Here is a 26,881-nt window from a genome sequence, read left to right as displayed (position 1 = left end):
TACACTCTTCTTCAAAATGATTACCAGAGCAATATTTGTTTCTTATATGTTTACTGTACATCAACTTTTATAACAAACATGTATATCACTTGTTATTAACCATCGAATATGCTATATCTTATTAATTTGTTTTTGTATTACCATTTACTTTTTCTAATTTTTTGCTTTGTTTTGTATCTTGAAAGTAGAATGTAATACACTGAAACCAATGTACTATCAATTATCTTAAATATCAAATAATATATTGAAAGATGATAATAATATTACCTGTTCATCCAAAAAGTCCATTAATGTATTCATTTTGTATTTGAAGCCTTTTCCTTTTAACATGGAGTGTACCGAATCAATGCATAATGGCTTGTAAGATAAAATATTGTTATATAATTCTTTCTGGTCTTTTATTAATTCGAGAAACACATCTTTGATATTTGGTATGGATCGTCGTCTTTTATCTATTATATTTATCGGCGATTTTTCAGTACTAAAAATTTGGATAAACTGTTATGATTTTGTAGTGAAATTTATCGGTAATATATTACTATAATAATCTATTTAACGAAAACTATAGATTTCACATACCTGCCTTGCGTAGGTGGTAAATCATAACTATACTCGTTGTTATAATTATTATCATCATCTTTACTGTAACTTCTTCTCCTCTTTGCTGGCTCTGTTGCTTGTTCTTCTTCGTCGTCGCTATTTATAAGTACAAGCTCAGATACTACTTTTTTGGATGTTAAAGGAATTGTAGGATGCAACTCGTTGTAAATATATGTCAACAATTTTACAGCTCGGCTTCGTTTCTGTAGTTTTAATCCGTATCTATGTAATTCTGCCTAAAATGAAATCTACAAATTGTTACTTCTGATATTTATCCTAAATTTGTCTCGATCGCTTGTAGAATATGATTTATTATCTTACATGAAGTTCCGGTGTTTTCATGCTATCATAATCAGGAGGAGGTGTACAACTGTCCCTAGTGATCGTAGGAGATTTAACTTTTCTTAGCACTTTGTTATGACCACAATTACATGGAGACCGATTTACAGTATCTACAATGTCTACAGTATCAAAAGGAAACGATGTATCATTTTTTCTATCTTTTTTACTTTTTCCATTAGCGTTTAAATTTGTTTCTGACATGGATTTTCGTTTCAATTTTCGGATGTTTTCTTTTGTAACTAATGGTTTTGCTGACTGGATCATGCTATCATTAACTGTTGTAATTGATTCATCATTTTTCCCATCATTGTCGTTATCATCATCAATACGAACATTTGCCAAATAAATATCTTTCTCGAAAATGTGAGTATTATCATGAAATTCGTTCAAATTCGAAACCTCATTAGCCACTATCTTTTTGCGTGTATCTATATTCGTAGTAACAAAATCAATTTCTGGACTAGACAATATTAAAATAGGTGATTTCGTTTTTTGTTCTGGCGATGAAACTAACAAATTGTTTCTTTTTGTTTCCATATTTATATTACTTTCTGATTTAGTGTACCTTAATTTGCTTGAATTAACAGTTTTCTCATGTTCATTGTCAAACGTCTCGTTGAAATTTGTAGGGTATTGTGAAAATGATAGAGACTTCTCCAGATTAGAAGCCCTTACTTTCCCATTTTCTGATATTAGTGTAAAATCAGAATCCATTTCTAGATCTATGTACTCGTCCGACAATATAGGAATGTCTTCCATATTCATGTTGTTCTTCGCTTCACAATAATCATCTTTTGAACTATTTTTTACAAAATTGTTTAGTACATGTTGCTCTGGAAAATTTCGATATTTTACTATACTATTATTTTCATGTTTTTTCTTATATTTTGTATACATTGATAATTCACCATCATCGGAATGAGAATCTGACAAAACACTACTATCGCTTTCGTTACAGTTATCTATACTGCTATCTAAATTTTGAACGCTTTCACTGTTCTGTGATAAAGGTTCTGTTACAGGAGAATTTATGGCATTTTGAATCGCACTTTCTGCACTGGTTGTGTTGCTATTCGTCGAATTACTTTTCGAATACTTTTGCGTATATATTTCTTCATTATTCTCTAATAATTGCGTTAAATTGTCCATCGAATTGAGATCCAAGTTTACATTGATATCAGTTTCTACGGACTTAGTGTGTAAATGCAATGGGAAACTAGTATCAACGTAGTCGAACTTATTTAGAACATCTGTTTCTTTCCTTGATTCTCCTTTTACAAGGGTAGCATTATTAACTATAAAATTCTGATCAGAATTATCACTTTGCAGATTAAATGGATTTCTCTTCAGTTTTGGTGTCACTCGTGCTGTAATTGTCGTATCAGAATCTGTATCAAAATCAGATTTTGCATTTTCTATTCGAAATTGATCGATAAATAAACTCAAATTACTTTTCGTTCTCTTAATACCTGATTTGTTTAGACTCCTTCGCGTTGGTCTACTCGACTGTGGCGTACTTGCTAAAGAGTTCATATTCTCTTCAATGTTACTGCTGATTGTTACTGTATCAATATCGACATCAGTGGAATCGACAATATCAGTATTGTTAGATCTCTGTGATTTGTCAGTAACTATTATATGATCAACAGATTTCTCTTCGCAACTTCTAATGGAGTCATTGACATCGTCAAACATATCTGGAGATTCGTTGCATTGCCTAATTGAACTTATCTGTCTCATGTTCGTAACTTTTACTGTCAGTGTATCCGTAGCAGGTAATACTAAACTTTTTCTTCCAGTTTCAAAAGATTCTGAATTATTTAGAACATCTTCTAAATACTCTTCACTCGATTGTTCATCTTTATATAATGATTCTTTACATTCTTTTTTCTTTTCGCAAAGTAAACTCTGTGATATACTTGCATATTCATTCAAATTATCGTTTTCTTTTACATTTAATATTCTTCTGTGTACAGTATCTTTTATTCTTTCTTCTTCGCTCGATTGTTCATCTTTATATAATAATTCTTTACATTCTTTTTTCTTTTCGCAAAGTAAACTCTGTGATATACTTGCATATTCATTCAAATTATCATCTTCTTTTACATTTAATATTTTTCCGTGTACATTATCTTTTATTTTTTCTGTTTGAATGTTTACTTGCTGCTTAATTTCAGTCCCCTTTCTTTGTAAATATGCAAATAATTCTTTCACTTTATACTTTCTTGCTAAACTCCTCAAAGTAGAAGAACTTTGTTCATTCTTACAGACATCGAAATGCTTCTTAATATTTCCACTGTAGATAAATTCCAAGAATGCTAACGCAACACTGTAAGTTATATCAGGCCAGCATATCTTTTCTTTGACTGTAGTAAATTGCGAATTATCGTTGGGCATAACATCAAGTAGTATATTAGAACACTGTACATAAAAGACTAATTTGTGTGCCCAAATATATTTATTATTATCGACAAATACTATTATATCACTTGCAGAACTGTCATTTAATGTGTTTCCCCAATTGTTCAATAGGGAATCAATGTACTGTCTATCATTACAATTTTCACATTTACCATCAATTAAATGTAAATCGTTTTGCGACATTTTACAAAATGTTTTCTCATCCATGCTTTTTTCTGTCTTATCCTCACTCGGTTCTCTGTTATCTTCTTCGCATTCCTACAAGTATGAATTTAAATAATGTTAATATATTATTAAGCGAATATCAATTAGTATATGTAATATGTAAAGTACTATTTCCTCACTTTCAGTTGTTTTTCTCGTGGAAATATGTACTCCGATAAATTTGATACATAAAAAGATATTTCACTTCGAGGTAATTCTGCTTTATCCCATAGCTTTTCACTCTTTAATTTATACGACAAGAAATTTTTAATTAATTAATGACAATTATATGATACTAAGATGACAATAAGATCAAATAATATTTCTACCTCGTGAAAAAGATCCTGAAGTAAATAACTTTTCAAATCAGTTTTTACAGTAAACTTTTTATTACATATGATTTCTTTGTTTGGTTTTTGAGTAAATGGTTCATCACCCATAAGAATTTCTGCTATTCTTTCAGTTAAAATACGATTTCGCTCTTCTTGGGTTCGTGTTTTGAGAACAGTTACCACATTGTGTACTCCTGTTAGAAAAATGTCACCGTATAAAAAGACTGTTCTGAAACTGGTTATTAAAGTATCTCTAAGTAAATCTATGAACACAACAAAAGTATACTTTTCCTATTTTTTACAAGGATTGCAGGTTGGACATTTACAGGTTGAACATTCACAAATTCTTCCACTTCATGAAGAGACTTTGACAACGCTAATGCAAGATCAAAATCAGAATCGTCATGTGAATTCTATAAAAGAGAAAGTTTCGATTAAATTCAATTTAGAACCATATCCTTTCATGTAGAATGTCAAGTACATTTTGTATGCATTGTACAATACATACCACTTTGCGGGCTACAGACTTCTTCTTTTCTTGCACTATCGGTGCTGCAAGTAAACCTAATAATTTCCTTTCGTCTTCTTGACGTTTTTGAAGCTCTATAGCATCTAATAACTTCTTTGTTGAAATGTTATTTTTGCATGCACAAATCTTCATGTGTGCCACTTGAGAGTCCACATCTTTGAATGTTTTAAAACATAATGGACATACAAGAGCTACTTGCAAGTTGGTTGTTGAATCTTTATTATCATCGTTGTTTTTAAACTTAAAATAAGATGATTCTATAGAAGGTTGGAAGCTTCTTTTTTCCGATTGTTGCTTTGATTTTGTGTCTTTTTGATTCTTTGGAATACTCTTTAATTTTGTTGTTGCTTTTTTCTTTTGTTTTATATTCGTGGGCTTAACAAATTCGCTTAATTTTGTTTTAGTAATATTTGATTCTGGACTTTTAAAGTCTAATATACTGTCACCTTCGGTTTCAGTATTCATAAAAATATTATATTTAGTATCTTGCCCCTTTTCATCCATTTCGGTTGTATCAATAAATTATCTTGGAATACATTCTAATAACTTTGCACCAGTACTGTAAATGAAATGTATTTTATATACATATAAAGTAAAACAACTTGTATGTATTATACCATATACCATATATACTGTTGTCATGTCCGGTGATCCAACCACTGATGATAATTAACAATCAAAATATATTTTCAATGTTGGTAACTCAATACAATATTCGATAGCTTAACGATAATGAAATTCAGTGTTTACTTCTTGTGCAACATTATCGGAAAAAGATTAAAAATATATTTTGATTGCTGCTGGACCACCGGATGTGACACTATAAACCAGATGGAGCACAATTAAAAACTATAGAAATTATATGTATGTATTATTATAAAAATAATCAAATGAAAGTTTTATTTCATAATTTGGAAAGGTTTAACTCAGAAATTAGACATGATTTATTACTAGAAATATCCTTTTATCTGTATACTTGTCTGTACATTATTATCGTATCGGAGGTACTGTTCTAAGAATCATACGTGACTACTTAGGTACATTACACTTTTTCAAACAATCATATCTTACGTGAAACTGCTTCAAAAGTTGATTAACAATGAAATGAAAACTATGAATATATCTACAAGCTGTTTATTAGTCCAATGTGTTTTCAGATTCGATAATCCGTTCCAGCCAGAATAACAATTTTTCACTTAAAAAACGGTAGAGAAAAACCTTTCACTCCGATATCCGTCTCCACTTCATGAATCATCATAGTTCCATCGAGTTCTCTGACTAACTTCCTTTTCTTTATAAGAAAAGCACTGTAACATAGAAATCAATAATTATTACGTTTACATTGGTCAAATGAGCACTATACGTTTCATTCATTGTACCGCTACAATCACATTCTACATCATTTTATCAACAGATCTATTATAGATATCTCAACTTTATTGAAATATCTCTCATAAATACTGAAAGTAGGTACTGTTGAAAGTTTGGGTCAAAATAAACTCACGCACCTTCATTGATTGGTTAAACACCTTACACAACAAGGTTAACTTATGATTATTCCTTTATATCGAATAAATAAAAATAAAACCAATAGCCTCGAGTAAATATTATTATTAGCATGAACTTTATTCTTTTATAACTGTCCAATTTCAGGAAAGCAAAGGCATTTAATGAACGAAATCAAATTTAATTATACCGTATGAAACATGCAGACATTTACCTAACTGAAACAGTAATCCCGAACATACCAAAAATTTTTGCTAAAGTAGTAATTATTTGAACTCTACCAGCCGGTGTGCCGCGAAGATTACGAGGTTTTTGTATTTGTATAACTATCGGTTCATACATGATGAGAGAAATTGTAGTTCTTGTTTAGGAAACAAGATGTATATATAAATATGTATTTTACATATATAGGATGTATCTACATATATACATATACATGCACAGTGCTGGTGCTGTCATGGCAAAATAAATACGATCGCGTTCCACGTTCCACCATACATTTACTTTGCTTCAATGCTTTTTGTGTTTTTACTGTAATATTCTCAAATAGTGCGAATATCGTAGATCAATTATCTTTCATACAATGATACTCGATAGTTACATACTAAAATGTATCTCTGCATGTATAAATACAATATCTTACAATAAATAGTTGGATAGTCTTCCTTTGATCACTCACTATAATATACACTCACTACTACTAAATATTTACATATACACGCAATGTATACCAGTACACTCTCTACTATTCGTTACACAAAATAAACTTTACTATGTATATATGTATGCATGTATGTATATATATATATGTATGTATATTCAAATTTTAATTTTCCATGTACTATTATGCTGTACCTTGTACCAAACATAAACAACTGAGATAACCAGTACCATAACAATTGACATTTTAATTACATAAAACGAGTACCGGCAAATTATAAAATTTGTAATGTTATACATATTGTTGTATACTCTAATAAACTAATAATTAAATAAGTAGTATTCCACAACATATAGAAATTTATGCTAAGCAGGACTACTATAATTTCTTACCTGGAAACATTCAATTAATTTTCAACCATGGTACGTACAAGCATTATTACATTTTTTCTTAACGCTATATCTACAAAAAGCATATTAATAGGTTGTCTAATGACTGAAAGAAGCTTAATGCTTTCTTTATAAATAACAATTCTATCAGAGAGCTTGTTGGCTTGTGAATGAATACTGTTGCCATTGAAAAATCTGTTAAGAAGTCCTCGATTGTTAATCTTTTCTAATTTTTAAAAGACTATTAAGTCATTGCTAGTAGGTAAAGCGTTAATATGTATGTAGAAATAAATTAATAATTATGTTTTAGGCTTCTACGTCTAAAAAGCAAGCAGTCATTACTGTTAAAAAAAAGGGGCCCCCAAAGTTAGATTTGACAGCAGAACAAAAAAGTGATATAAAAGAAGCTTTCGATCTATTTGATCCAGATGGTACTGGAAGAATCGCTACCAAAGAACTTAAAGTAGCCATTAGGGCTCTCGGATTCGAGCCTAAAAAGGAAGAAATGAAAAAACTAATAGCCGACGTTGATCCAGATGGTCTTGGCACATTGTCATTCGAAGAGTTTTTGAACTTAATGTCTATAAAAATGCTAGAAAAGGATACAAAAGATGAAGTTTTGAAAGCATTTCGATTGTTCGACGATGATAACACAGGAAAAATAACGTTCAAGAATTTGAAAAGAGTTGCTCGAGAATTAGGTGAAAATCTGACAGATGAAGAGTTGCAAGAAATGATAGATGAAGCAGACAAAGATGGGGACGGAGAAATTTCTCAAGAAGAATTTCTGCGGATTATGAAAAAAACGAGTTTGTACTAATTTCTATGAATTTAATAATTACAAATAATACCTATGTATTCGTTATATATTCAACAATATTTCTTTGCACAATTCAATTGTACAAATCTATAATAGAAAACGATTATTTATACTTACCTTAGGATAGAATATTCTAATTGTTAATTATTATACGTGACAATAAAAACAAAAAAAGTGTTACATATAAAATTTTATACTGCAAAATGTAATTTATAAGATAAGAGTATAGTGTAAATAAATGATTAAAAAAATAATTATGAATCATTTTATTAGGACTGCAAATGCATATTTCATACACTTTGTTTTTTTGGTTGTTCTTCTTTTGCTGATGACATAGCAGTATTAATTAGCGATCTTACCAATTCTGTTCTTTTCCTGGATTTTGCTAAGCTCTTTAAAAATAACTCGCATGAAATAGGGACTCCACCTAGGTAAATAATATTTTATGTATATACAAGTATTCTGTTAAGAATATAATTTGTTTAAATGCATATTCTTAGTAATAATAATTCACAACACACCAGGTTTATGTATGCAACAAATCTTTTCCTCGTCCATTACTATCGTCAATCTCCCTAAACAGAAAGTTTCCTCTTCGTCGGTAGGATCAGCAATTAATAATTGACTGTATAAATGAATAAACAATAAGTGTACATATTTAATATTTTGTACTTCATATAAGTTGCAAAGAATAAATTAATTTATATTTCAAAATATTGTAAACACACTTATCGAATATAGCAAATGTTACAGAAACTGGCAGAGATTTAACTGGAAACTGTATCTTATTCATAGGATGTACAGAAATATTTCCAGTTGCCACGTTGTATTCTGTTTCAGGCAGCTTCACTGTAAAAACAGAAATTTACAAATACATATTAAATTTGGAGACAATAAAAAAGTGGAATAGATTTTGGGAGACAGAGGAAGGTCGAAAATGTGGAGCTATGCGGGGATACGTTTGGACATTTGGAAAAACATATATAGTAAAGTCGTGATCTAGCTCCCATTGTCTGTTCCGAGCAGGGCAGAGATCGTGTAGGGAAAATATTTTTTTATGACTGAGTCGACCGCACCGACAGTACAAAGGATGCTAAACGTAGAAAAGGACAGCATGAAAACACAAACCGTGTGGCGGCCAAGGCAGCTCGAGCTTCTTGGCCCCTCGCAGGGATACCCCCCCAATGGAAGGGGTAGGCAAAGGGACAGTGATCGTGGAGATCCTCAGGGAGCTAGATCACGACTTTACTGCAATAAGAGAATGTAGGGAACTAGAAAGGGGTATTACCATAGAAGATACACTGAGTGAGAAGAAGGAGTCAAAAACCGTCAGGAGCCAGAAAAATATTTATGAATGAAACTTACATGTGTTGAGTGCGCTAGTTAATGCTCCGATACTAGCATCGATTACAGAACCATCGTAATTAATACATAATAGATCACAGTATAGCACCCATACTAGTTTACCTTTGCAAATGCATAGATCTTTTAAATCTATAGCTTCTGAATTTTTTAATATATTTTCTATTGTTTTTGAAATAATTTGTGCTTGATCGCTTGGTGGACCAGGTCGAAATTTTGGTGAACATAATGGAGAAAGTTCAACGTTTGGTACAATATACCCACAATCAGGAGATTCTGTTTTTGGTATCGCTAGTTCCTACAGCATAGTAAACATTTCATTGTTATACATATGTACAGATATGTAAGTATATCCTATATCAGAGTACTTACAGCTTTAACACCGCAAACAACTGTTGTATTGCCAATTTTAAATATTGACGAACTATCAGCATGAGTAATCGATGATATGTTTATGCTTATCGGACGAAAAGATAGAAATTGTCTACCATCGGGACGAACATCTTGTGCCTAAAAATTTTCAATAAATTTATAAATGATAGTAAACTACAAATAAAAGTATACGTTTGCTCACCAAATGGTCTTGTAGATATTTCACCGGGTGAATGGTCCTGTAATTATATATATATGTACATGTGAATTGAATTATTGTGTTATCACTTTTTAAACATATATACTTTCAACACAGTTATTCAAATATTTCAAACATCTCGTAAAAAAGTTTGTTGAGATATATTTTGTAATCTTTTCAGTGTATATATTTATATCGGAAGTTATTCCAATAACAGACTGTTAAATAGGTTATGTTAAAATGAAACGAAAATGAATTATTAACTGTTCAAATAGACTTTCTTACTTTTCGGTAAATATATTTTTAGTATTTTTAAATAAAGTTTGCAATAAATGCAAATAGTTTTAAGTAAAACACAATACATAAAGTTTTAAATACCGACTTGTATTGTGTATCCATAATACGAATTTCCCACTGTTTTACACACTGAATACACACTGCTACACACTCTTTGGTTCTACATATATACTTTATATACATATATATATATGTTCTATCGTTCTATCTTCTATCCCAAATCCCATACCAAATCCCAACCAATCTCAACTCGTCCACTGATCCACTACAATCATATGACTACAAACAATATAATATACAATTCCGTATCTAAATATATATAGATACAGGAAAGTGTAAGTATTTATATATTTATATACATATTTATGTACTATATAAAATATATATATTTTTACATTTTACATATAATTTATTGACTTAGTAGGTATTATCTGAACTTTTAAAAAAAAAAATATATAAACATATATAGTTTCAGGAATCTTTGAAAAACAAGAAAAAAATAAAAAGAAATACAATGCAATTCGTTATTTGAATCGTTGTAAGAGCTTTTATACATGTGGAATAGCATTTTGAAAAATGTATTATATACAGATACCTATAGGTATATATATTGTAAATGATAAATATATTTATGTATGTAGTCATCTATATAATAAAATTTACAATAATATTCAGTTGCACCACTTATATCAATTTTAATGAAAAATATGAAGAACATAGCTTACATAAATATTATATTGTTTATTATTACATATTTCGCTTATTAATACAATATTCGCATTTTACAGTGATTTCATTAATCTTATAATACAATTTGACTATAAGAAATTTAATTTTATGCGAATACAAATTCATTATATAATGTGTCTCCTTAGAAATTAATGTTAGATTAATATCAATTCTGTATAAACAGTAAAAAAGATGAAACGATCTACATAGTTGGAAAGGCACAGTGTGGCATATATGTATTTATAGAATATTTTATCAAGGAAAATTAGCATCTAATTGTAGTAAATACTGGAAATATTACAATATAACAAGATACAAGTATAAACGGTCAAAATTTTCATAATCTTGTTACATACAAAGAGTTTAAGAATAATAGTCTTTTTGTTTGACTGTCTGTGTAGTATTAGAAATAGATTAAAAAACTACCATCAAAAGTCAAATATATTTTTCAAGTTATGCACTTATATAAATTAGATATACAATTTAAACTAGTCCTCAAAATTTCATACAAAATCATTTTACTTAGTTATACACAGACATTTGTTGCCTAGTTCTCTGCAATAATATAATTTAAAAATAGTTTTAGCGATTTTTGTTTACTAGAAGTGTTTATAACTGAGAAATTCATGTTATTAATTTTTAAAAATATAGTTGTGAATAACGATTCGATTTGTAGGCATTTTTGCTTTAACAGTGATCTGGTTAACTTCATCGGGCAAGCGTAGAATAAAATTTGGGCTGAAACAGTTAAAATATTGAAATTGTTACCAATGATGATGCTGGTATAAAAAGAGACAAGTAGATACATCACAAGCATTATATGTAAAATATATATAAATTATTACCTCATCATGATTTTCTTCTTTATTTCCATCGTCATCATCACCAGAGCTATCTCCTCCTGAACTATCGGCAGAATTACGTTGCTGATATTTGTTATTCAAGCTATCGGTAGTCGGTGAAGATGCTTTTACTTTACTAGCTGCATCAAAGCATTGTAAGCAAACTCTAACTGCTTTTCCATTCCCTTGTCCTGGTAGTAATAATTTTTTATTACTGCAAGGTCCGCATACTACAGCTCCGCACTGCCTACAATGGTGCTAAAAAATGTTAGAAATGCTTTAAAATATAGAAGAAGTATAAGCCCCAGCAAATTTACTTAAAATTCTGCTAATATACATATACATGTATGTATGTATATAAATATATATATGTATATGTGTATGTATATATACCCGTCTATTCAAGACTGTAAACTGTGTTTTATTACAATGCATACAGATTGTGGCTTCATTATCCGGTACCCAAACAGCTGCATGAATTTCAACTGGTTTCTTACCACCTGTTATATGTAAAGTCATTTAGAAATTTCAAATGTTTCGGATTTATTAAACAGAGTAATAACAATGGTACTTACTTTTTCTTAATAAATCTTCAATGCATTTTGTAATATGAGCCATCCATTCTTGTTTTTCTGTTGCAGTGGCAGCATAAACAGCGAATGATTTTGTTAATGTCTTTATAAGCCAACCATTACGATATTCTATAAATAACGATGAATTACTATATTATCTTTGTATAATTATAAACATTTGCAACATTGAATGTGTGCAATATATAATAAATAGTATAATAATTAGTAGCCTAAAAATTATTGCTGGAAACTATTATAAATAAAGAAGCAATAGTCAAGATAAAAGTACTCTTGCGTCAGACATAATTATATTACTTTCTTTTACCAGAAAATTGTATTTTCTTTCAAGCGCGATTCATAAAATAATATTTATAACAAATCAATAATGAAAATGTAACTTACGGCCATCGTCGGCCAAAGACTCCAGTTTTACTTCTTCAAGTGGTATAATATGTTGTTTGTTATACTGTTGATACAAAGAATATTAATTTGTTTTATAATAAGATAAAAAAGAGATTCAATTGATTTCTATGAACTTTTAGATGCATTTATGGATTTATAACAAAAACTTCATTAAAGCACCTTCTTTTTGTTGATTACAATGTTTCCATATACCAATATATCATTAAATAGAAAGAACTGTCTTGGTTTTGGTTTCTTTCTACACATTTTGGTCAAGACCCCTTCGCCAACCAAAACTCTTCCAGGTACTGCAAGTGGCTGAAATAAATAGTATACCTAAATTAATTTCAACGAAATTTAATTGGTATTTTCCAATAATACAAAGAATAGATAATCAATGATTGTATTTAATGATTCAACTTTACCTGGCCAGAACTGCCAAAGCAGTTTTCGACCATTGCGATACGCCTGGCATTGGCTTCGCTATTTACTGTAAAAAGTCATAGTAAAGATAAATAATTATTAGTTTATACTCGTGTAATTCCTTCCAGCGATGTACAAAATACAAATGCAGGCTTAATATTGTCTTTTGTCGATTAACACGTAGCGTATGTAACTGTCGTAAATAAGACCTATCAAACTATATTTTTACCCGATACGAATGTCACAAGTTATGGAGCATAAATTGGTAGATCTTCCAATTCGTGAACTGGAATCAATATCGTGACTCTTGTATCGATATATGTTAAAAACAAGTTAAATGCAATTAACAGTCCTATATACTGCAACAAATCGTAAGTACATTAAATGACTGTCGATATATTTTCAATGGAATATATATTAATAAATAGAACTTGATCAAGATTCAATTATTCGTTTTCGGGAAGATCGTAGGTATATATTATTAACTGTCAAAAACACAAGCTACTAAACTTCACCGTTATTCGATCAAAATGTCACAAATCGTAAAATACGCATCACGTAAATTATCCAACCACGGGAAACAAGTATCACAAATCTTGAAGTATTTCGTCGAAAACAGGTGAAAATTTTCGTGCAATTCGTAACATTAATTAATTGATAATAAATGGGATATAAACTAACCCAATCGGTCAACCATGATCCTATGAATCAGGGCTGACAACAACAGGAAGTATGAATCACATCCATGTTTCACGTTTCGCTACGATTTGTCGCGTTCATAATGCGTATCAAATGTATAAAATTTCAATGTGTGGATTTACAAAAGGGTGATTTTTATACATAATTATAAAAGTATAATGGAAGAAACAATATCATTACATATTTAAAGCAAATATTTTCGAAAAGTTAACATTTCTACAACGTAAATCTTATCTATAATATATTATATTAGTACATATATATATATATATATATGTATAAGTATAGGTATATATATACATATGTATCTATGTATGTATAAAATTTTATGCAAATTTCGTTCGATTGGTTTTCAATTAAATTGTAAGAAAACCTTCTTATTGTAAACTTCAAATAGAATAAATTTACGTACATGTGCATTATGCATATTTGGAGGAGAAACTCATCAATAATCTAATAATACACAAGTTCTACAATTATTCAACCATACCACATAGTTAACTTCAGCTTTATATAAAAGTCATTTGTTGAAATTTTGAATACCGGATGTACCCTGATGTACCCTACTTCGAGATATCGATAGTTGTCCCTCTATTCGTCAATGAAAATCATATGATCACCGAGGGCGTAGCGACACAATAGTTGTTATAAGATCTTTGTTAGGTTATTCCGTACAGAACGGAAGAAAGTCAGTTTTTGGTTAAAAATGAAGATATGTGGACCCAAATATGCCCTGTGTGGCTTGATATTATCTACTTGGGGTATATTTCAACTAGTAAGTAATACTTTCAATTCAATTTCAATATACGATTAATACACAGATAAAATGTACTGAAGAATTTTGAATTAAATGAGGACCTTATCAGATGGTGACTTTAGTCTACTTTAATTTTATATCAATAAAAAAATTGAATATACTACATAATGTACTCTTTGGAGTACATGACGATAGATGTTCCGAGGACAACATTTTTCATTTTTTAAATATATATATTCCAACTAGTAAGGGTATATTTTAACTAGTAAGTAATACTTTCAATTCAATTTCAATATACGATTAATACACAGACAAAATGTACTGAAGAATTTTGAATTAAATGAGGACCTTATCAGATGATGATTTAAATCCACTTTACTTCTGTATCTATTAAAAAAAGTGAATATGCTATATAATGTACTCTTTGGAGTACATGACCATAAATGTTCCTAGGACATTTTACATTGTTTTAATCTTTTCCGTATATTTATCTACATTGTGTATGCATATCGTATATGAATATGTCAATTCTGTTTGATTTTCAGCTCCTGATGGGAATATTTTTCTATGTTAAAAGTGTCGCTTTAGTAGAAGATCTTCCATTGAAGGGTGACTTCAAAGATGTTCATGAATTTTATGCTGAAGCAGACAGAGGCTATACGCAGAATGCATACAATTGTTGGATTGCGGCGTGCATTTATGTTCTCACATTCCTGTTCTCAGGACATCAATTTTATATAAATTCAAGAATGTCTCTTAGCGTCTGAAATAGTATTGTTAGTATGTTGAACAACAAAATAAAAATTATAAATATAAATTTATAAATTAATGTTGTATTATCAGCATTATGTTGAGAAGTATTATATATTATTTTCGATGGTATAGTATTAATATTAAAATCTTGTTCGATGCATTAAAACTATTTTATTTTATAACATATATATGTGTCTAAATTTTTAAATATATATTACATGTATTACATAAATATAATATATAAATTAAATATATTACATAAATGAGATAAAACATTGTCTCATATAATAATGTACATATAAAAATGTAGATATATAATAATATCAATGAAAGCTGTTATTTCTTTTTAGAGTGCTATGCATGATTTCATTTTCCTCTGTTATTTAAACTTGAACTGTTTCATGGTAGAATACTAAATAAGTATATCTATGAAACAGCAATTACGACTAACTTATGTATGAAACGTAAAGGCTAAGTTTGAAAACAGATAGTAATAGACACTTGTTACATAAATTAACACAATTTATAACAGTATATGTATATGAATACCAAAAAATTGTGTTCATGTTTCGCGTAAATTATCGCGCAATTATCATTCATGAATCATGCTCAACGTTTCTACCTACTACCTAGTACTACCTACTGCTATTGACTACTGTCTACTGTGTTTATGTGTAAATACGCCTACCATCATTCTCTGTCCTGTTGTTAACGTTGTGCATACTATAAAATAGATGTTTGCTTTAAAAATTCTACTAGAGGAAGAGCAGATTTAATAACATTTACGATGTTATTAAATAAATCTAGAGATACTAAATTGACAGCAATAACATACAGAATTGTGATAACTTGAGTGAGAATTAAATATAGGTTATACTCATACAGTATTTATTTACACATATCCGTCCATGTATTGTGTGATTAGTCTCATTATCAAATATGACATTTAAATTAATAATTTGAATTGCTTTTTATCGTATATGATAATATGAAATATTATTAAATATTATTGAGACTAAAAAGAAGAAGTCAAACAGTTTTGTATGTTCTACGAAACGAAAAACGATTGGTATACATATATTTATGTATATAAATAGAAGGAAATGTATTCAATTTAAATAAAATATTGTAGGTAAGTACATATAAATATACTAAAAATTTTCTATAGTCTGAAATTTCGAAAATATTCGAAATAGATAAGTCACTGATAATTATTTAGACTGCAGATCTTTATGCATTTATGAAGAAATTGGTTGAGTGAAATATATAACAGTAAAGGATTAGAAAAATTTAAGAACACTATAATGTTGTTTTTAATGTAACAAAGTCTTTAAGGGATGAAATCAATTTTTATTTTATTCCTGCTTCCCACAATCTATGCAGAACATTTTTATTTTACATAAAGATCTGCGGTCTACTGATAACATTTCCACGTTGACTGTGTATAGGAAGAATACCTTAAGACTTACAATATCTTATTGGATTTTACAGCAATGGAAGCAGAACGTAGAAGTATAGCAAGCGATTATATTGAAATAATTCAACGTTTATCGCTTTCAGTAAAACTAGCATATGGCATAGGACACATATTAAATGATATTTGTGCTTCTATGTGGTTTACATATTTGTTAGTGTACTTTCATTTGGTATTGGGATTCAATGCTACGTTGGCTGGAATAATTTTACTTATCGGTCAAATAGCAGATGCTATAGCCACTCCATTCGTTGGATTTCATTCTGACAATCACGACGAATTCTGGCTATGTAAATATGGAAGGAGGAAGACATGGCATCTGATAGGTATAAATATTTTCTATATTTTTTGTAATAAATTAAGAAATATTTTTTAAACTATACATTTCAGGTACTTTGTGCATTTTATTCGCTTTTCCTTTTATATTTTCACCTTGTATCGGATGCGAGACAAGCGATAAATGGGCTCAATTAATTTATTATGCTGCGTTTGTTGTAATCTTTCAATTCGGTTGGGCTGCTGTGCAAATATCACACTTGTCATTAGTTCCAGAACTTACACCTTCTGAATATGAAAGAACAGAACTCATAGCTATTAGGTATTCTTCAAAACCAATCTTGTGTTCAAAATACGTGTGCCACAAAACTGTTTTATTACATTCATTATGCTTTTTTGTAAATAGGTACAGTTTCACTGTTTTGTCAAATATATTTGTTTATTGTGTCGCATGGGCAGTATTACATATAACAAACACTAATGGTGCAGATTCTCAAATTGGCCCTGGCGATGCAAAGAAGTTTCAAGAAATTTTATTTATCGGTATAGGATTAGGATCTCTATCGTCGATTTTATTCCATATCTTTGTTAAGGAAGGAGCTGTTGGTAGCTTTAATGGTTCGGTTGATTTTTTATTCATTGTTCCCTGTATTTACTACATAATAATTAGAATTCATTGATGGTAAAATTTAATTGGTTTTTTAGGAGCAACGCGCAGAGATGCAAGATCCATACCAGTACTATTGAAAGACCCACGTTTGTATCAAGTGGCCTGTGTATACATATCTACCCGTTTGTTTGTGAATTTATTACAAATTTATATTCCTTTGTATTTACACGAATCGTTACTTATGCCAGCTACGTCTTTGGCTATAATTCCTTTGATAATGTTTTTGAGTAGTCTTGTAATGTCTTTAATTATTGAAAAATTAAATACGAGGCTAGGCAGAAAAATTTCATTTTGTTTGGGTGTTATGCTGGGTGTATGCGCTTGTATTTGGATTCGATGTGGCACAGGCATGACGTACACGAAGTATCAAATTTATCCAGTGTCTCTAATTTTAGGTAGTAGCATTCCATATTTATAAAACCGTTATTAACTCTGTAAAATATGTAAAATATTTATAAATTGGCTAAATATCGCTTTCACAGGATTTGCTGGTTCTATTATGTTGGTGACTAGCCTCGGTCTTATCGCAGACTTTATCGGGCAGAATACGAATAACGGTGCACTCGTATATGGTATAATGAGTTTCACAGATAAACTCTCCAATGGTTTAGCAGTAATAATTATTCAATACTTGTTAGTACTTTTTTATGCTTTCTAATATTTCAGTTATGTAACAATTTTAATATTTCTTATTTTTTATTCTCTCTTTCTTATTCTAGAGCAAATTGGAGCAGCTCGAAAAATTACTACAGAGACATATTGGTTTATGTGTGCAGTGCTTCTGCAATCGTTGGTTCCCTAGTGATTTTATTTACAAAACCGTTTTCTCATAGTACAGGTAAATAGAAACTGAAGGTTTCAGTTGTAAAAGCAAAGTATATTTTGATAGATTAATTTGAATACTTTTCAGTGTATCGTACATTAACTTCGGAACAACCTACAGAAACCGATAATACGTCAACGGAACCTACAAATATATTACATCAAGAGCCTATCACTTAGTCTAGAAAATAATATCATTGAACTAATTCAAGTTTCATTTGGAACATAAATTAGAAAAATGGTTAAGAAAAATATGATACTTATTTTTATACCAATCGTAATATACTATTGTTACAGCATATCACAATGCATGATTAAAAAGTTTAATTTTTACATACTTGTTGGAGTATATTACATTTCAACTGTACATATACATAGCCTGTACACCATTGAACCAATTTGATCGTAACAGGTAATGCAATACATAATAATTAGTAAACAACTAACTAAATTGTAATAAATATCTAGAATATCGTTAATTAGAATTCTGGAATTTTCCTAAAGAAACGTACAACGAAAGTTTCTTTGTAAGTCTGATAGATATTATAATAAGTCATGGAATGTTAGTGCGTGATGGTACGGTGCCTGATCCCGCAAAGCATGAACGACCGTTCGGCACGCGATCAACTATACTAACAGGGTCGGTCTATGTTTGGTCGAGTCGAACTTCGATTTTCTTAAGCGTTACTCCGAACGATTCACTTGTGTGTTGGACACATGAATACTTACAATAGTTCTTCTATACAACGAAACGACGGCCCAACGATATCGGCCAAACAAACTCGGTATGTTTGAGATGAGCAACTGTGGACGCCGACATCAGTTTAATAGTACATCGGCAACTACTACGGGAAGTTCAACTACATATTTAGCAGGCATCAATTTTCCTTTACGAAATTACTTGAAGACAAAAGTATTTTTTTCGAGTTACACGGATCCTGCGAATTCTGTCCCAATGAAACGATTAAGTTTAAAATCAAAGTAAGTAATAATTGTATTATACTCTCTTCGTTTTCTTTTGCCTTTTATAAGTATTTGATTCTACATGGGTACATTTTCATTTTCATTTTATAGGAAGACCAATGGGATTCAAAAATTAGATTCAAGCAAAAAGAAATCTGTAGATTATTCAGAAATGGCTTATAGAGAAGCTGTTTCAAAACTAAAGTATTTGCTTGCCGAGTCTTACGCTTCAAAACCAGTGTTGGGGTAAATTGTATTCTACAAGATGTTTGGCTAAGTGTGACAGGTATTTTAAAGGGTGATTCCACAAGCTAATCTGATTGTAAAACGAAAATCAAGAATTTTGAAGAAAGCCAACGATTTTTATGTAACTAACAGAGACTCAGAGTTGGCTCGTGTACCGCTACTGATATCGACTTTAACCATTCACTCTTTCAATACATAACGAGCGGTGATTACCAGCGCCGACTCTAGTTGACATCCGCATAACGAATTATAAAGCTTACTCGGAAACAAAGACGTTGAAGGAAAATTTTAGTCTTACAATTAGATTGGCATGTAGAGGCACAACTTGACACATTGTTTGCGGAACGCGCTTAAACGCGTCTTTTGCATACTGTTGGTACAAAGCGGGAGACGCTTAAAACGCGTTGTACAGTAAAAATTAGGCGCCAGCCATTGTGAAACATGTAGTAGGTAAGTCATAATTATATCATTAATCGTTTCGCGACTGTAAGCACGAATCTGAAAAAATTGCCCGCTTTACAGGGTGGATTGATGAAAAAACCGCCCGCAAACAATGTGTTAAGATATTTCATATTTTATATACGTAATAGAACACTCTGTATGTGTATTATACACGTACGTGTAATGCGTGTATAATATACACTGTATATGTAGATGTAGTGTATCTGAATTGTATTAATTAAATGTAAAATAATTTCCACACACACACAGAAAATCACAGAACATTAAAGATTATCAGTATGGTAACATCAAAGCTAATGAATCTGAAGAAGATACTGACGATAAGAGTGTGGTAATTAATAATTGTAAATCAAGAGATTTACCCGAGGACGCAAATAGAATTGTAAATACACATTTCACTTCGTGTAAAAGGGTACATCCAACGAAAACGTATAGCAATTTAGCATCTTCGAGTGTAGACTCACAGTCTGTCCCTCCAGAATTAAATTCTTTTATCGAGCAACAAGAGGAATACATCCAACAATTACAACAAGAATCTCAATTTTGCAGAAATCAATTAAACAAGCTATTACACAAAGTTCGAGAGGTATTTTATCTATACCTATTTGGTTGCTAGTCGTTTTTGTTGCTAGTCATTCTCAGAGAATTTAGTTAAATAATTTTAGGTTGTGGCTGAAAATGAAGCTCTCCATTATAAAAACAAAACTGGATTTTTTAAATGTGTACTCGACGAATATGCACACATGGATGAAACTGAGAACGAAAGCGCTAGAGAAAAGCCAGTTCAAATAGAAACTTGCGAAATAAAAAAACCTAGAACTTTGGAGGGTCCTAATATTGTCTTCGAATCGAGAATCGCCGAACTAGAAGCGCAACTGACTCAAGCAAAATTAGAATTGCGTAAAGCGCAAGAAGAAAATCAGTACAATTTAAAACGAACGTCCGAGAGTTGTTTGAGCAACGACACGCCTGAGATGAAAGCACAGTTGGAAAAAGCTTTGCATGCTAAATATGAAGCTGAAATAAAGGTACAAGATTTGCAAAAAACTTTAACGTCCATACGAGAACAGGAAACTGAAGCATTACAAAAAATAAAACATACAGTAGACGCCATGCAGCAAATTCAGTTTGAAAAAGATCAATGTGATATAGAGATTAAACGATTGAAAGACGAATTGGATAGACAACACGGGAAATTTCGAGAAGCCACGCAGGAAGCAAGTAAACGTGTTGCCGAAGAAAGACAACAAGTAGAACGTAGGTATAGTCAGCAAATTGAGCAATTATCTGTTGATTTAGCTTCCCATTGGGATACAGCTAGTAAATCACAATTAGAATCTGAGAAACAACGTAGAGAATTGACAGAACTTCGAAGAGAATTATCTCAAAAACAAACGTTTATCGATAGTATAAAGAAAGAACTTCAAAACAAGATATGTAAGTTACACATATCTTCACATAATTTAATTTCACAACTTTAGTCAATACATTACTAACAATAAATAATATTTGATCATTTATACTTTGTGCAGCGAATTTACAAAGTGACTTGAATCAAGCACTAACTGAAAAAGATGTGGCTGAACAAGAGGTTTTAGCGTCAAAATTAGCTACTGAACGAAATGAAAGACAAAGTCGCCAAGAACAAAGTAGACTACAAATTGAAATAAATTCGTACAAACAACGGCTAGAGAGAACAGAAGCAGACCTAGTTCACTTAAGAAGAGAAAATTTAAGGCTTTCAGAACATATAGCTTCTTTGGAGAAAGAGGTAAGATATTAAACAGTGGAATATCAATTTGAATTTTTCTATACAAACTGTTTAAACGCGCATGCACTACTTCTTTCAGATCAATGCGAATAAACCTATAATGGGTCCGGAAGACTTTGGCATGCAAGCTCCAGCAAAATCGGAAAATAAACATGAAAATGAAAAGCAATTGACTTCTATGATAATAGATATGGAAACTAAACATGGTAAGACTTCAGTTTCTACACGTGTGCCTATGTTAGGTATATTGTCTTTGAGAAATTCTATTATCTTACTATTGTTTGCAAACTCATGTTGTGTGTGGGATATCGGCATGCTGACATTATGCCTAGCATGGGCAGAAATCGAATTAGTCAATTTATTAAAAATTGACTAATGCAATTGAATTTCTTAGCTTCTACAGTGGCTGGTCTAGAAGATGCTTTGAATAATCAGGCTACGATCGTCTCTCGTCTGACGGCTGAATGCCAATCTCTCACACAGCGTTTGGAAGCTAACAACCTAAAGCACAAGTATATTCTTAGTTCAGTGTAGAAAATACATATATCCCTTTGGTTTTTATATTGGTGCATAACAATATTCTGTGTTAGATTTGCTATAGATTTTTAGACATTATTGCTATAGATAGATTTTTTGAAAGAATTAAATTTTTTTATCGTTGTTTTACTTGTATCCCTTCGTTAAATACAATTAGGGCTATTCTGTCTTGACAGAGGGAGTCACTGACAGAGATGTAACAACAGTTGGAAAAGCTACATCAGCTTCAAACAAGAGACGCACTGTTAAGATTGATTTAAAAGTAAACGTAGCTCCAAAACAAAAATAAGAATATTTTAAAGGTACCTCTTTCAACACAGTAATAGCATACATATATGTGTGTACGTACGGAGCATTTTACTTCACTTTATTGTCCAAACTATTAATAATATTTTAATTTCACGATATTGTAATAATAGTAGAAAAATTTTAGGTGATCAAGTTAATTGTAGAAAAATATATACTCTTCTACCTACGTACGCTTACTTAAATGTTAATATTACAATATTACAATTATAAGAAACGTAAAGCAATAATTAGAAATTTTCAGTTTTATTAAATTAACTTTAAAGTTGAACATCTGTTGTTTCCCAGGGAAGAAATGGCCAACTTACAAAACAACATAGAATATTTGTCAGACAAGATACAAAATACTTTCAGTAATCAACAAGGTAGTACTTTCTATGCCATGCAAATGTATATTATGTTGTCCATTAAATATCATCATTCTGATAATAGAATCATATTTTTAGGTATTGAATCGATGGAAAGTAGAGATATATTATCTAATACATTAATACCAGCACAAAGTACGAGCAGTACGATAACACCTAATGTAGTTTATGAGGAAAATAATATGAAAATCAATAATATAAATAATCAATCACTGGGAACCGATTTGTCCAATGAAAAAGAGTACTCTGTAGATCATAATGTAAAGAATGATTTGAAAACAACAGTACAGACATATGAACAAAATCAAAATGAAGACGACGACCAAGAACATGTAATTGATCACCAAACTTTAGAATCGTATGTACCAGACCAAGAATATAATTCGTATGATCAATATAATGTTATAGAAAATGAACAACAAGAAAATACTGATACAATACAAAATTCTGATGCGGTAACATTATCTCGGTACTCTACATTGGATACACAATAAAATAGCGTTATCCATTACGAACATAAAAATGATATAAGTTGTATCAATTACTTCATTATAGATTCATATATACACGTTATAATAAAGTAGCATATACATATAAAATATGAACAAACATTGGTGTCCATAATGTATTCATTTTTCGTTTCAACTCATTAATCTCCTGTTTTTATTCTTTCTTTCAGTCTTCTATCCGAGATAGATAGGTATACATATGTAGTCTATAGTCTATCTAATAATAATAATAAAATACGCTATGTTAGATATATCTACGTATACATATATGTATAATCTGCTATTATTGCCAAAAAATGCTGATAGAATTAAAATTCAAATACAGTTCTGACATTTTCCATCTTTTAAAATGATGGAATGTGCGAGAAACAAATTCGAATATTAAAGTAAAATACTATTCTAAAGTATTCTTATTTAACTGTGTAATTACTTTGTCTTTGAAATTGCTTACACTAGTATAAGAAATTCAGTTCGAATTTGATTGATTATCAGATATACCTATATATCTATTTTTGTCAATGTACATTAGGGTGGACCTTATTTTTTGCCAAAAAACTTTTTGTCCTCACTTCCCGGAATTGTGACAAATGTTGAGAAAATGATCTGGAAAAAATTTGGGGGCCGATTGGATCATGGGAAAAGGACGCGCAGCAAATTTGAAAATTTTGAATTTTTTAAATCTCGACATAAATAGACGTTATGGTATATCGTTGAATTTGTCTCTTTTTTCTCTTTAAGAATCCATATATAGCATAAACAGGTGTTAATAGATAAAACATCCGTGACCTCGAAAAATTGAAAAAATGACCTTGAAAAAGTTTTTTTTCTCTGATACTATATTTACCTCCTTATATACTACAACTTTTGCTTGGAGAGTTCTTTCGTATATACATAACTGACGTAATTTGCATTATTCGGAAGCATACAACTACGCATGTAGCTATTTTTATAGCTATACTCAGTGTCGCCAGTTGAGCTCCAAACAGCTCCAAACCACTGATGCCAAGCAGTGTCGCCAGATGAGGGGAGTCACGGTGAAATGATGTACCCTCTCTCTGATGACCAGAGTACATGCGCGTGCGCGACGGAGATTTAGTGGGGCGAATTGCCGGCAACCTCATCTGGCCACACTGGTGCAACGTGTCTCTCATTCGCCCCACTCATTCCCCGTTATCAGAGAGGGGGTACATCATTTCACCGTGACTCCCCGCATCTGGCATCACTGGTGAATAAATAGGTGAATGGTGAATCGAAAATCGAACCACATTTAGTAGTAGAAGGGGAAGCATTTTGAGGGGAATACAAGTCCGCCTGGCACCTCCAAAAGTAAATAAAACATAATCTTATATGTAAGTATATGTACCTAACTTATTTTTGTAAAGCAGTAAATTGTAATCTTAATTTTTTGTAGAATTATAAAATAAGCATAATGTTATTTAGAGGAATTCCCAAGCATGAAATTTTTGTTGTTATCATACTTGGTGCCTTATCCGGTTTCTATATATGGAATGAGCCCTTAAAGCAATACGCAAAAGAGAATTTCCCACATAATAACCTCAAAGAAATAAAAGTATGTATGTTAATATTTTCAAACAATTGTATTCAAAGTTTATAGACAATTATAGAATGCTGTTTAATTTAAATTTCTTACTTTGAAGGAGTCATCAAATGGCGAAGCGTAGACCACTCATACCAATTCGTATAAAATTGTTAACAGGTGTAGCAGTACTTGTACTATCTATGACCGGTTACAGGTAAATTTAATTTCTTGTATTATGGAAATTATAAACATTGAATAGATACTTATCATCAAAACTATTAAATCTCTCTTATTAACAGATTTCATTTAGACGATCATATAAAGTACAATCGATACAGGCAGGCTGAGGTCTACGCAAATTATCTGTATGAAAGTTATCAAGAAAAGGATAAAGAGAATACAAAGGTGGATTCAATTTGACTTTTTCTAATGTATATGGCATAGAATTATTTACATTCGTTTAATAAATAATACAATGAATAATTACATGGTACTATAATTTATTACATAATATAACAATGCAAATGTATTTTACAGACTAGTTCTTAAATTTTCCTCCATAGAATGGTATGTATTGAGCTACTACTTTCCAATCTGTGAAATAAATCACTGCTAAACCAGCTACTCCTCCGTAAGTCGCTGCAGATGGTATCCTAATTAAGAAAACAGTAAAATATACATGCTGAAAAACTTTATTAACCCCTTGCCTTACAATATCGTGTCAGACTCGTGACGAAGATTCTGAACAGAGGGACTAATAAATATATGTATGTTATTATTCCTTTTTGGTTTTGTTAATCTGCAGCTATTGAAGAACATACAGGCACTCAATAGATATAAATGTTTTAGGAAATTACGATCTACAAAAAAGTTCTAAGCACTGAAACTGTAAAATAAATCGTAGGGTAAGGGGTTAATGGTTACGTAATGTTACAAGAACGTTAAATTTACGCAAATATCCAAAATATATCTATTAAACATCTTAAATATACTATAAACTTATTGTACATTACGATAATGAATAAGTGTTTACCATCTTGTGGCAATTTCAAGGTGTTTCTTTCCTAACCGCATTTTCCGTGACCCTGTAATAATACTAGCGTTGGTATAATGAATATTTAATAAAGGACTGTAAAATATAAAAAGATATTAAATACTTTTACGAAATTATTATTATGCAAGTGCACTTGTACTTCCTCGTTCTTCCGAACAGGAATTCAATTCAATGTACTTATGTATAAACAATGACTGAAAACTATAAGAAGGGACAACTGCGTCAAAGATTGGGGATACAACAAGAGGCGACACTCCAGGCAGTATCTTTGATTACAGACAAGGTAATATACAGGGTGTCCCAAAATTCGTGAACTTCCCGACAGGGGGTGGTTCCTGAGACCATTTCAAGCGACATTTTCCTTTGCAAAAATGTTATCCGCGGCTTTGTTTAGGAGTTATTAACGAAAAACACGGACCAATCAGAGCGCGACCTAGACGCGAGTTGGCACAGTCGGCCCGGCGCGACAACTGTCTATTGGCCACACGCTTCGCGATCTTATCAAAACAAATTGATGATTCCAGCTTCCAAATAACAGATCAGATGTTAGAATTATTTAATGCCCAAATGTACAATAGAGAAGAAATACCAAAAAAATCACCTGGAACCTTGCTCGCTGGTGAAACTGAGAATAGCGGCAATGACAGTGATATATATTGAGTATTTGTTTGC

The 26,881-nt window shown here is 30.9% G+C and overlaps 8 protein-coding genes across 27 annotated transcripts; 4 read left to right on the top strand and 4 right to left on the bottom strand.

Moving 5' to 3' along the window:
• Positions 1–59: 59 nt before the first annotated feature.
• Positions 60–6,704, bottom strand: LOC143208969 (uncharacterized). Of its 13 annotated transcripts, XM_076423996.1 has the most exons (11): positions 6,149–6,525; positions 5,053–5,735; positions 4,408–4,987; positions 4,186–4,312; positions 3,897–4,093; positions 3,708–3,809; positions 2,412–3,621; positions 922–2,330; positions 580–836; positions 268–481; positions 60–199 (listed from the first exon to the last, which is right to left on the bottom strand). In XM_076423996.1, the coding sequence occupies exons 3-11, from the start codon at positions 4,930–4,932 to the stop codon at positions 122–124; spliced, it is 4,119 nt and encodes a 1,372-aa protein (XP_076280111.1). In that variant the 5' UTR covers positions 4,933–4,987; positions 5,053–5,735; positions 6,149–6,525; the 3' UTR covers positions 60–121. The 13 variants fall into 13 exon arrangements, with proteins under 13 accessions (XP_076280111.1, XP_076280103.1, XP_076280107.1 ...); XM_076423988.1 differs by lacking the exon at positions 6,149–6,525 and adding an exon at positions 6,578–6,704 and having other exon boundaries at positions 922–3,621; XM_076423992.1 differs by lacking the exon at positions 6,149–6,525 and adding an exon at positions 6,578–6,704 and having other exon boundaries at positions 922–3,621; positions 5,647–5,735.
• Positions 5,770–8,047, top strand: LOC143209004 (uncharacterized). Its single transcript, XM_076424103.1, has 2 exons — positions 5,770–7,017; positions 7,295–8,047. The coding sequence occupies exons 1-2, from the start codon at positions 7,015–7,017 to the stop codon at positions 7,802–7,804; spliced, it is 513 nt and encodes a 170-aa protein (XP_076280218.1). The 5' UTR covers positions 5,770–7,014; the 3' UTR covers positions 7,805–8,047.
• Positions 8,048–8,185: 138 nt separating this feature from the next.
• On the bottom strand, positions 8,186–10,314 carry LOC143209000 (exosome complex component RRP43). Its single transcript, XM_076424100.1, has 6 exons — positions 10,120–10,314; positions 9,741–9,777; positions 9,539–9,676; positions 9,170–9,464; positions 8,326–8,653; positions 8,186–8,231 (listed from the first exon to the last, which is right to left on the bottom strand). Exons 1-5 carry the CDS (start codon positions 10,215–10,217, stop codon positions 8,478–8,480), a joined length of 744 nt encoding a protein of 247 aa, XP_076280215.1. The 5' UTR covers positions 10,218–10,314; the 3' UTR covers positions 8,186–8,231; positions 8,326–8,477.
• Positions 10,315–10,704: 390 nt separating this feature from the next.
• On the bottom strand, positions 10,705–13,780 carry Rush (pleckstrin homology and FYVE domain containing family member rush hour). 4 transcript variants are annotated; one of them, XM_076424570.1, is made up of 8 exons: positions 13,684–13,780; positions 13,005–13,069; positions 12,760–12,897; positions 12,580–12,643; positions 12,181–12,237; positions 11,999–12,105; positions 11,609–11,863; positions 10,705–11,501 (listed from the first exon to the last, which is right to left on the bottom strand). In XM_076424570.1, exons 1-8 carry the CDS (start codon positions 13,697–13,699, stop codon positions 11,472–11,474), a joined length of 732 nt encoding a protein of 243 aa, XP_076280685.1. In that variant the 5' UTR covers positions 13,700–13,780; the 3' UTR covers positions 10,705–11,471. The 4 variants fall into 4 exon arrangements, with proteins under 4 accessions (XP_076280685.1, XP_076280682.1, XP_076280683.1 ...); XM_076424567.1 differs by having other exon boundaries at positions 12,181–12,306; positions 13,684–13,779; XM_076424568.1 differs by lacking the exon at positions 13,684–13,780 and adding an exon at positions 13,518–13,645 and having other exon boundaries at positions 12,181–12,306.
• Positions 13,781–14,266: 486 nt separating this feature from the next.
• On the top strand, positions 14,267–15,484 carry Rnasek (Ribonuclease kappa). Its single transcript, XM_076424571.1, has 2 exons — positions 14,267–14,476; positions 15,004–15,484. The coding sequence occupies exons 1-2, from the start codon at positions 14,408–14,410 to the stop codon at positions 15,223–15,225; spliced, it is 291 nt and encodes a 96-aa protein (XP_076280686.1). The 5' UTR covers positions 14,267–14,407; the 3' UTR covers positions 15,226–15,484.
• A 134-nt stretch (positions 15,485–15,618) lies between these two features.
• On the top strand, positions 15,619–18,680 carry LOC143209201 (major facilitator superfamily domain-containing protein 12). Its single transcript, XM_076424562.1, has 8 exons — positions 15,619–16,343; positions 16,703–17,011; positions 17,076–17,283; positions 17,368–17,579; positions 17,667–18,026; positions 18,114–18,264; positions 18,351–18,469; positions 18,542–18,680. Exons 2-8 carry the CDS (start codon positions 16,705–16,707, stop codon positions 18,631–18,633), a joined length of 1,449 nt encoding a protein of 482 aa, XP_076280677.1. The 5' UTR covers positions 15,619–16,343; positions 16,703–16,704; the 3' UTR covers positions 18,634–18,680.
• A 560-nt stretch (positions 18,681–19,240) lies between these two features.
• Positions 19,241–25,641, top strand: LOC143209198 (serologically defined colon cancer antigen 8 homolog). Of its 5 annotated transcripts, XM_076424554.1 has the most exons (12): positions 19,241–19,434; positions 19,528–19,662; positions 20,374–20,710; positions 20,790–21,561; positions 21,657–21,895; positions 21,975–22,101; positions 22,290–22,407; positions 23,027–23,103; positions 23,185–24,964; positions 25,027–25,185; positions 25,274–25,369; positions 25,455–25,641. In XM_076424554.1, the coding sequence occupies exons 1-9, from the start codon at positions 19,241–19,243 to the stop codon at positions 23,598–23,600; spliced, it is 2,415 nt and encodes an 804-aa protein (XP_076280669.1). In that variant the 3' UTR covers positions 23,601–24,964; positions 25,027–25,185; positions 25,274–25,369; positions 25,455–25,641. The 5 variants fall into 5 exon arrangements, with proteins under 5 accessions (XP_076280669.1, XP_076280670.1, XP_076280672.1 ...); XM_076424555.1 differs by lacking the exons at positions 25,027–25,185; positions 25,274–25,369; positions 25,455–25,641 and adding an exon at positions 22,609–22,734 and having other exon boundaries at positions 22,290–22,418; positions 23,185–23,245; XM_076424557.1 differs by lacking the exons at positions 22,290–22,407; positions 25,027–25,185; positions 25,274–25,369; positions 25,455–25,641 and adding an exon at positions 22,609–22,734 and having other exon boundaries at positions 23,185–23,245.
• Uqcr-6.4 (Ubiquinol-cytochrome c reductase 6.4 kDa subunit) lies at positions 25,566–26,427 on the bottom strand. The gene is made up of 3 exons (XM_076424572.1): positions 26,313–26,427; positions 26,189–26,240; positions 25,566–25,808 (listed from the first exon to the last, which is right to left on the bottom strand). Exons 2-3 carry the CDS (start codon positions 26,227–26,229, stop codon positions 25,694–25,696), a joined length of 156 nt encoding a protein of 51 aa, XP_076280687.1. The 5' UTR covers positions 26,230–26,240; positions 26,313–26,427; the 3' UTR covers positions 25,566–25,693.
• Between the last annotated feature and the right edge of the window lie 454 nt (positions 26,428–26,881).

This window comes from Lasioglossum baleicum, chromosome 5 (genome assembly GCF_051020765.1).
Source record: "Lasioglossum baleicum chromosome 5, iyLasBale1, whole genome shotgun sequence".
NCBI classification, from domain to species: Eukaryota; Metazoa; Arthropoda; class Insecta; order Hymenoptera; family Halictidae; genus Lasioglossum; species Lasioglossum baleicum.
This window is presented reverse-complemented; position numbering and strand designations above follow the sequence as displayed.

Bases quoted from the DNA above. Each gene is read 5' to 3' on its own strand.
- LOC143208969 (XM_076423988.1), bottom strand. From the start codon at position 4,932: ATGGATGAAAAGGGGCAAGATACTAAATATAATATTTTTATGAATACT. The intron at 4,094-4,185 runs GTATACTTTTGT...TTTTTCTAACAG, and splicing joins CCTTGTAAAAAATAGGAAAA to GAGTACACAATGTGGTAACT. The intron at 837-921 runs GTAAGATAATAA...ATTTCATTTTAG, and splicing joins TGAAAACACCGGAACTTCAT to GCAGAATTACATAGATACGG.
- LOC143209000 (XM_076424100.1), bottom strand. From the start codon at position 10,217: ATGTATATAAAGTATATATGTAGAACCAAAGAGTGTGTAGCAGTGTGT. The intron at 9,778-10,119 runs GTCGGTATTTAA...ATATAATTACAG, and splicing joins ATTATGGATACACAATACAA to GACCATTCACCCGGTGAAAT. The intron at 8,654-9,169 runs GTAAGTTTCATT...CTGTTTTTACAG, and splicing joins AACTAGCGCACTCAACACAT to TGAAGCTGCCTGAAACAGAA.
- Rush (XM_076424567.1), bottom strand. The intron at 12,307-12,579 runs GTAAGTTACATT...CGTTATTTATAG, and splicing joins GTCTTTGGCCGACGATGGCC to AATATCGTAATGGTTGGCTT. The intron at 11,502-11,608 runs GTAATAATTTAT...TAACTGTTTCAG, and splicing joins AAGAAGAAAATCATGATGAG to CCCAAATTTTATTCTACGCT.
- Rnasek (XM_076424571.1), top strand. From the start codon at position 14,408: ATGAAGATATGTGGACCCAAATATGCCCTGTGTGGCTTGATATTATCT. The intron at 14,477-15,003 runs GTAAGTAATACT...TTTGATTTTCAG, and splicing joins CTTGGGGTATATTTCAACTA to CTCCTGATGGGAATATTTTT.
- LOC143209201 (XM_076424562.1), top strand. From the start codon at position 16,705: ATGGAAGCAGAACGTAGAAGTATAGCAAGCGATTATATTGAAATAATT. The intron at 17,012-17,075 runs GTATAAATATTT...TATACATTTCAG, and splicing joins GAAGACATGGCATCTGATAG to GTACTTTGTGCATTTTATTC. The intron at 18,027-18,113 runs GTAGTAGCATTC...TCGCTTTCACAG, and splicing joins TCCAGTGTCTCTAATTTTAG to GATTTGCTGGTTCTATTATG.
- LOC143209198 (XM_076424554.1), top strand. From the start codon at position 19,241: ATGTTTGAGATGAGCAACTGTGGACGCCGACATCAGTTTAATAGTACA. The intron at 22,102-22,289 runs GTAAGACTTCAG...TGAATTTCTTAG, and splicing joins AGATATGGAAACTAAACATG to CTTCTACAGTGGCTGGTCTA. The intron at 23,104-23,184 runs GTAGTACTTTCT...TCATATTTTTAG, and splicing joins TACTTTCAGTAATCAACAAG to GTATTGAATCGATGGAAAGT.
- Uqcr-6.4 (XM_076424572.1), bottom strand. From the start codon at position 26,229: ATGCGGTTAGGAAAGAAACACCTTGAAATTGCCACAAGATG. The intron at 25,809-26,188 runs GTAAACACTTAT...TTTCTTAATTAG, and splicing joins CTTGAAATTGCCACAAGATG to GATACCATCTGCAGCGACTT.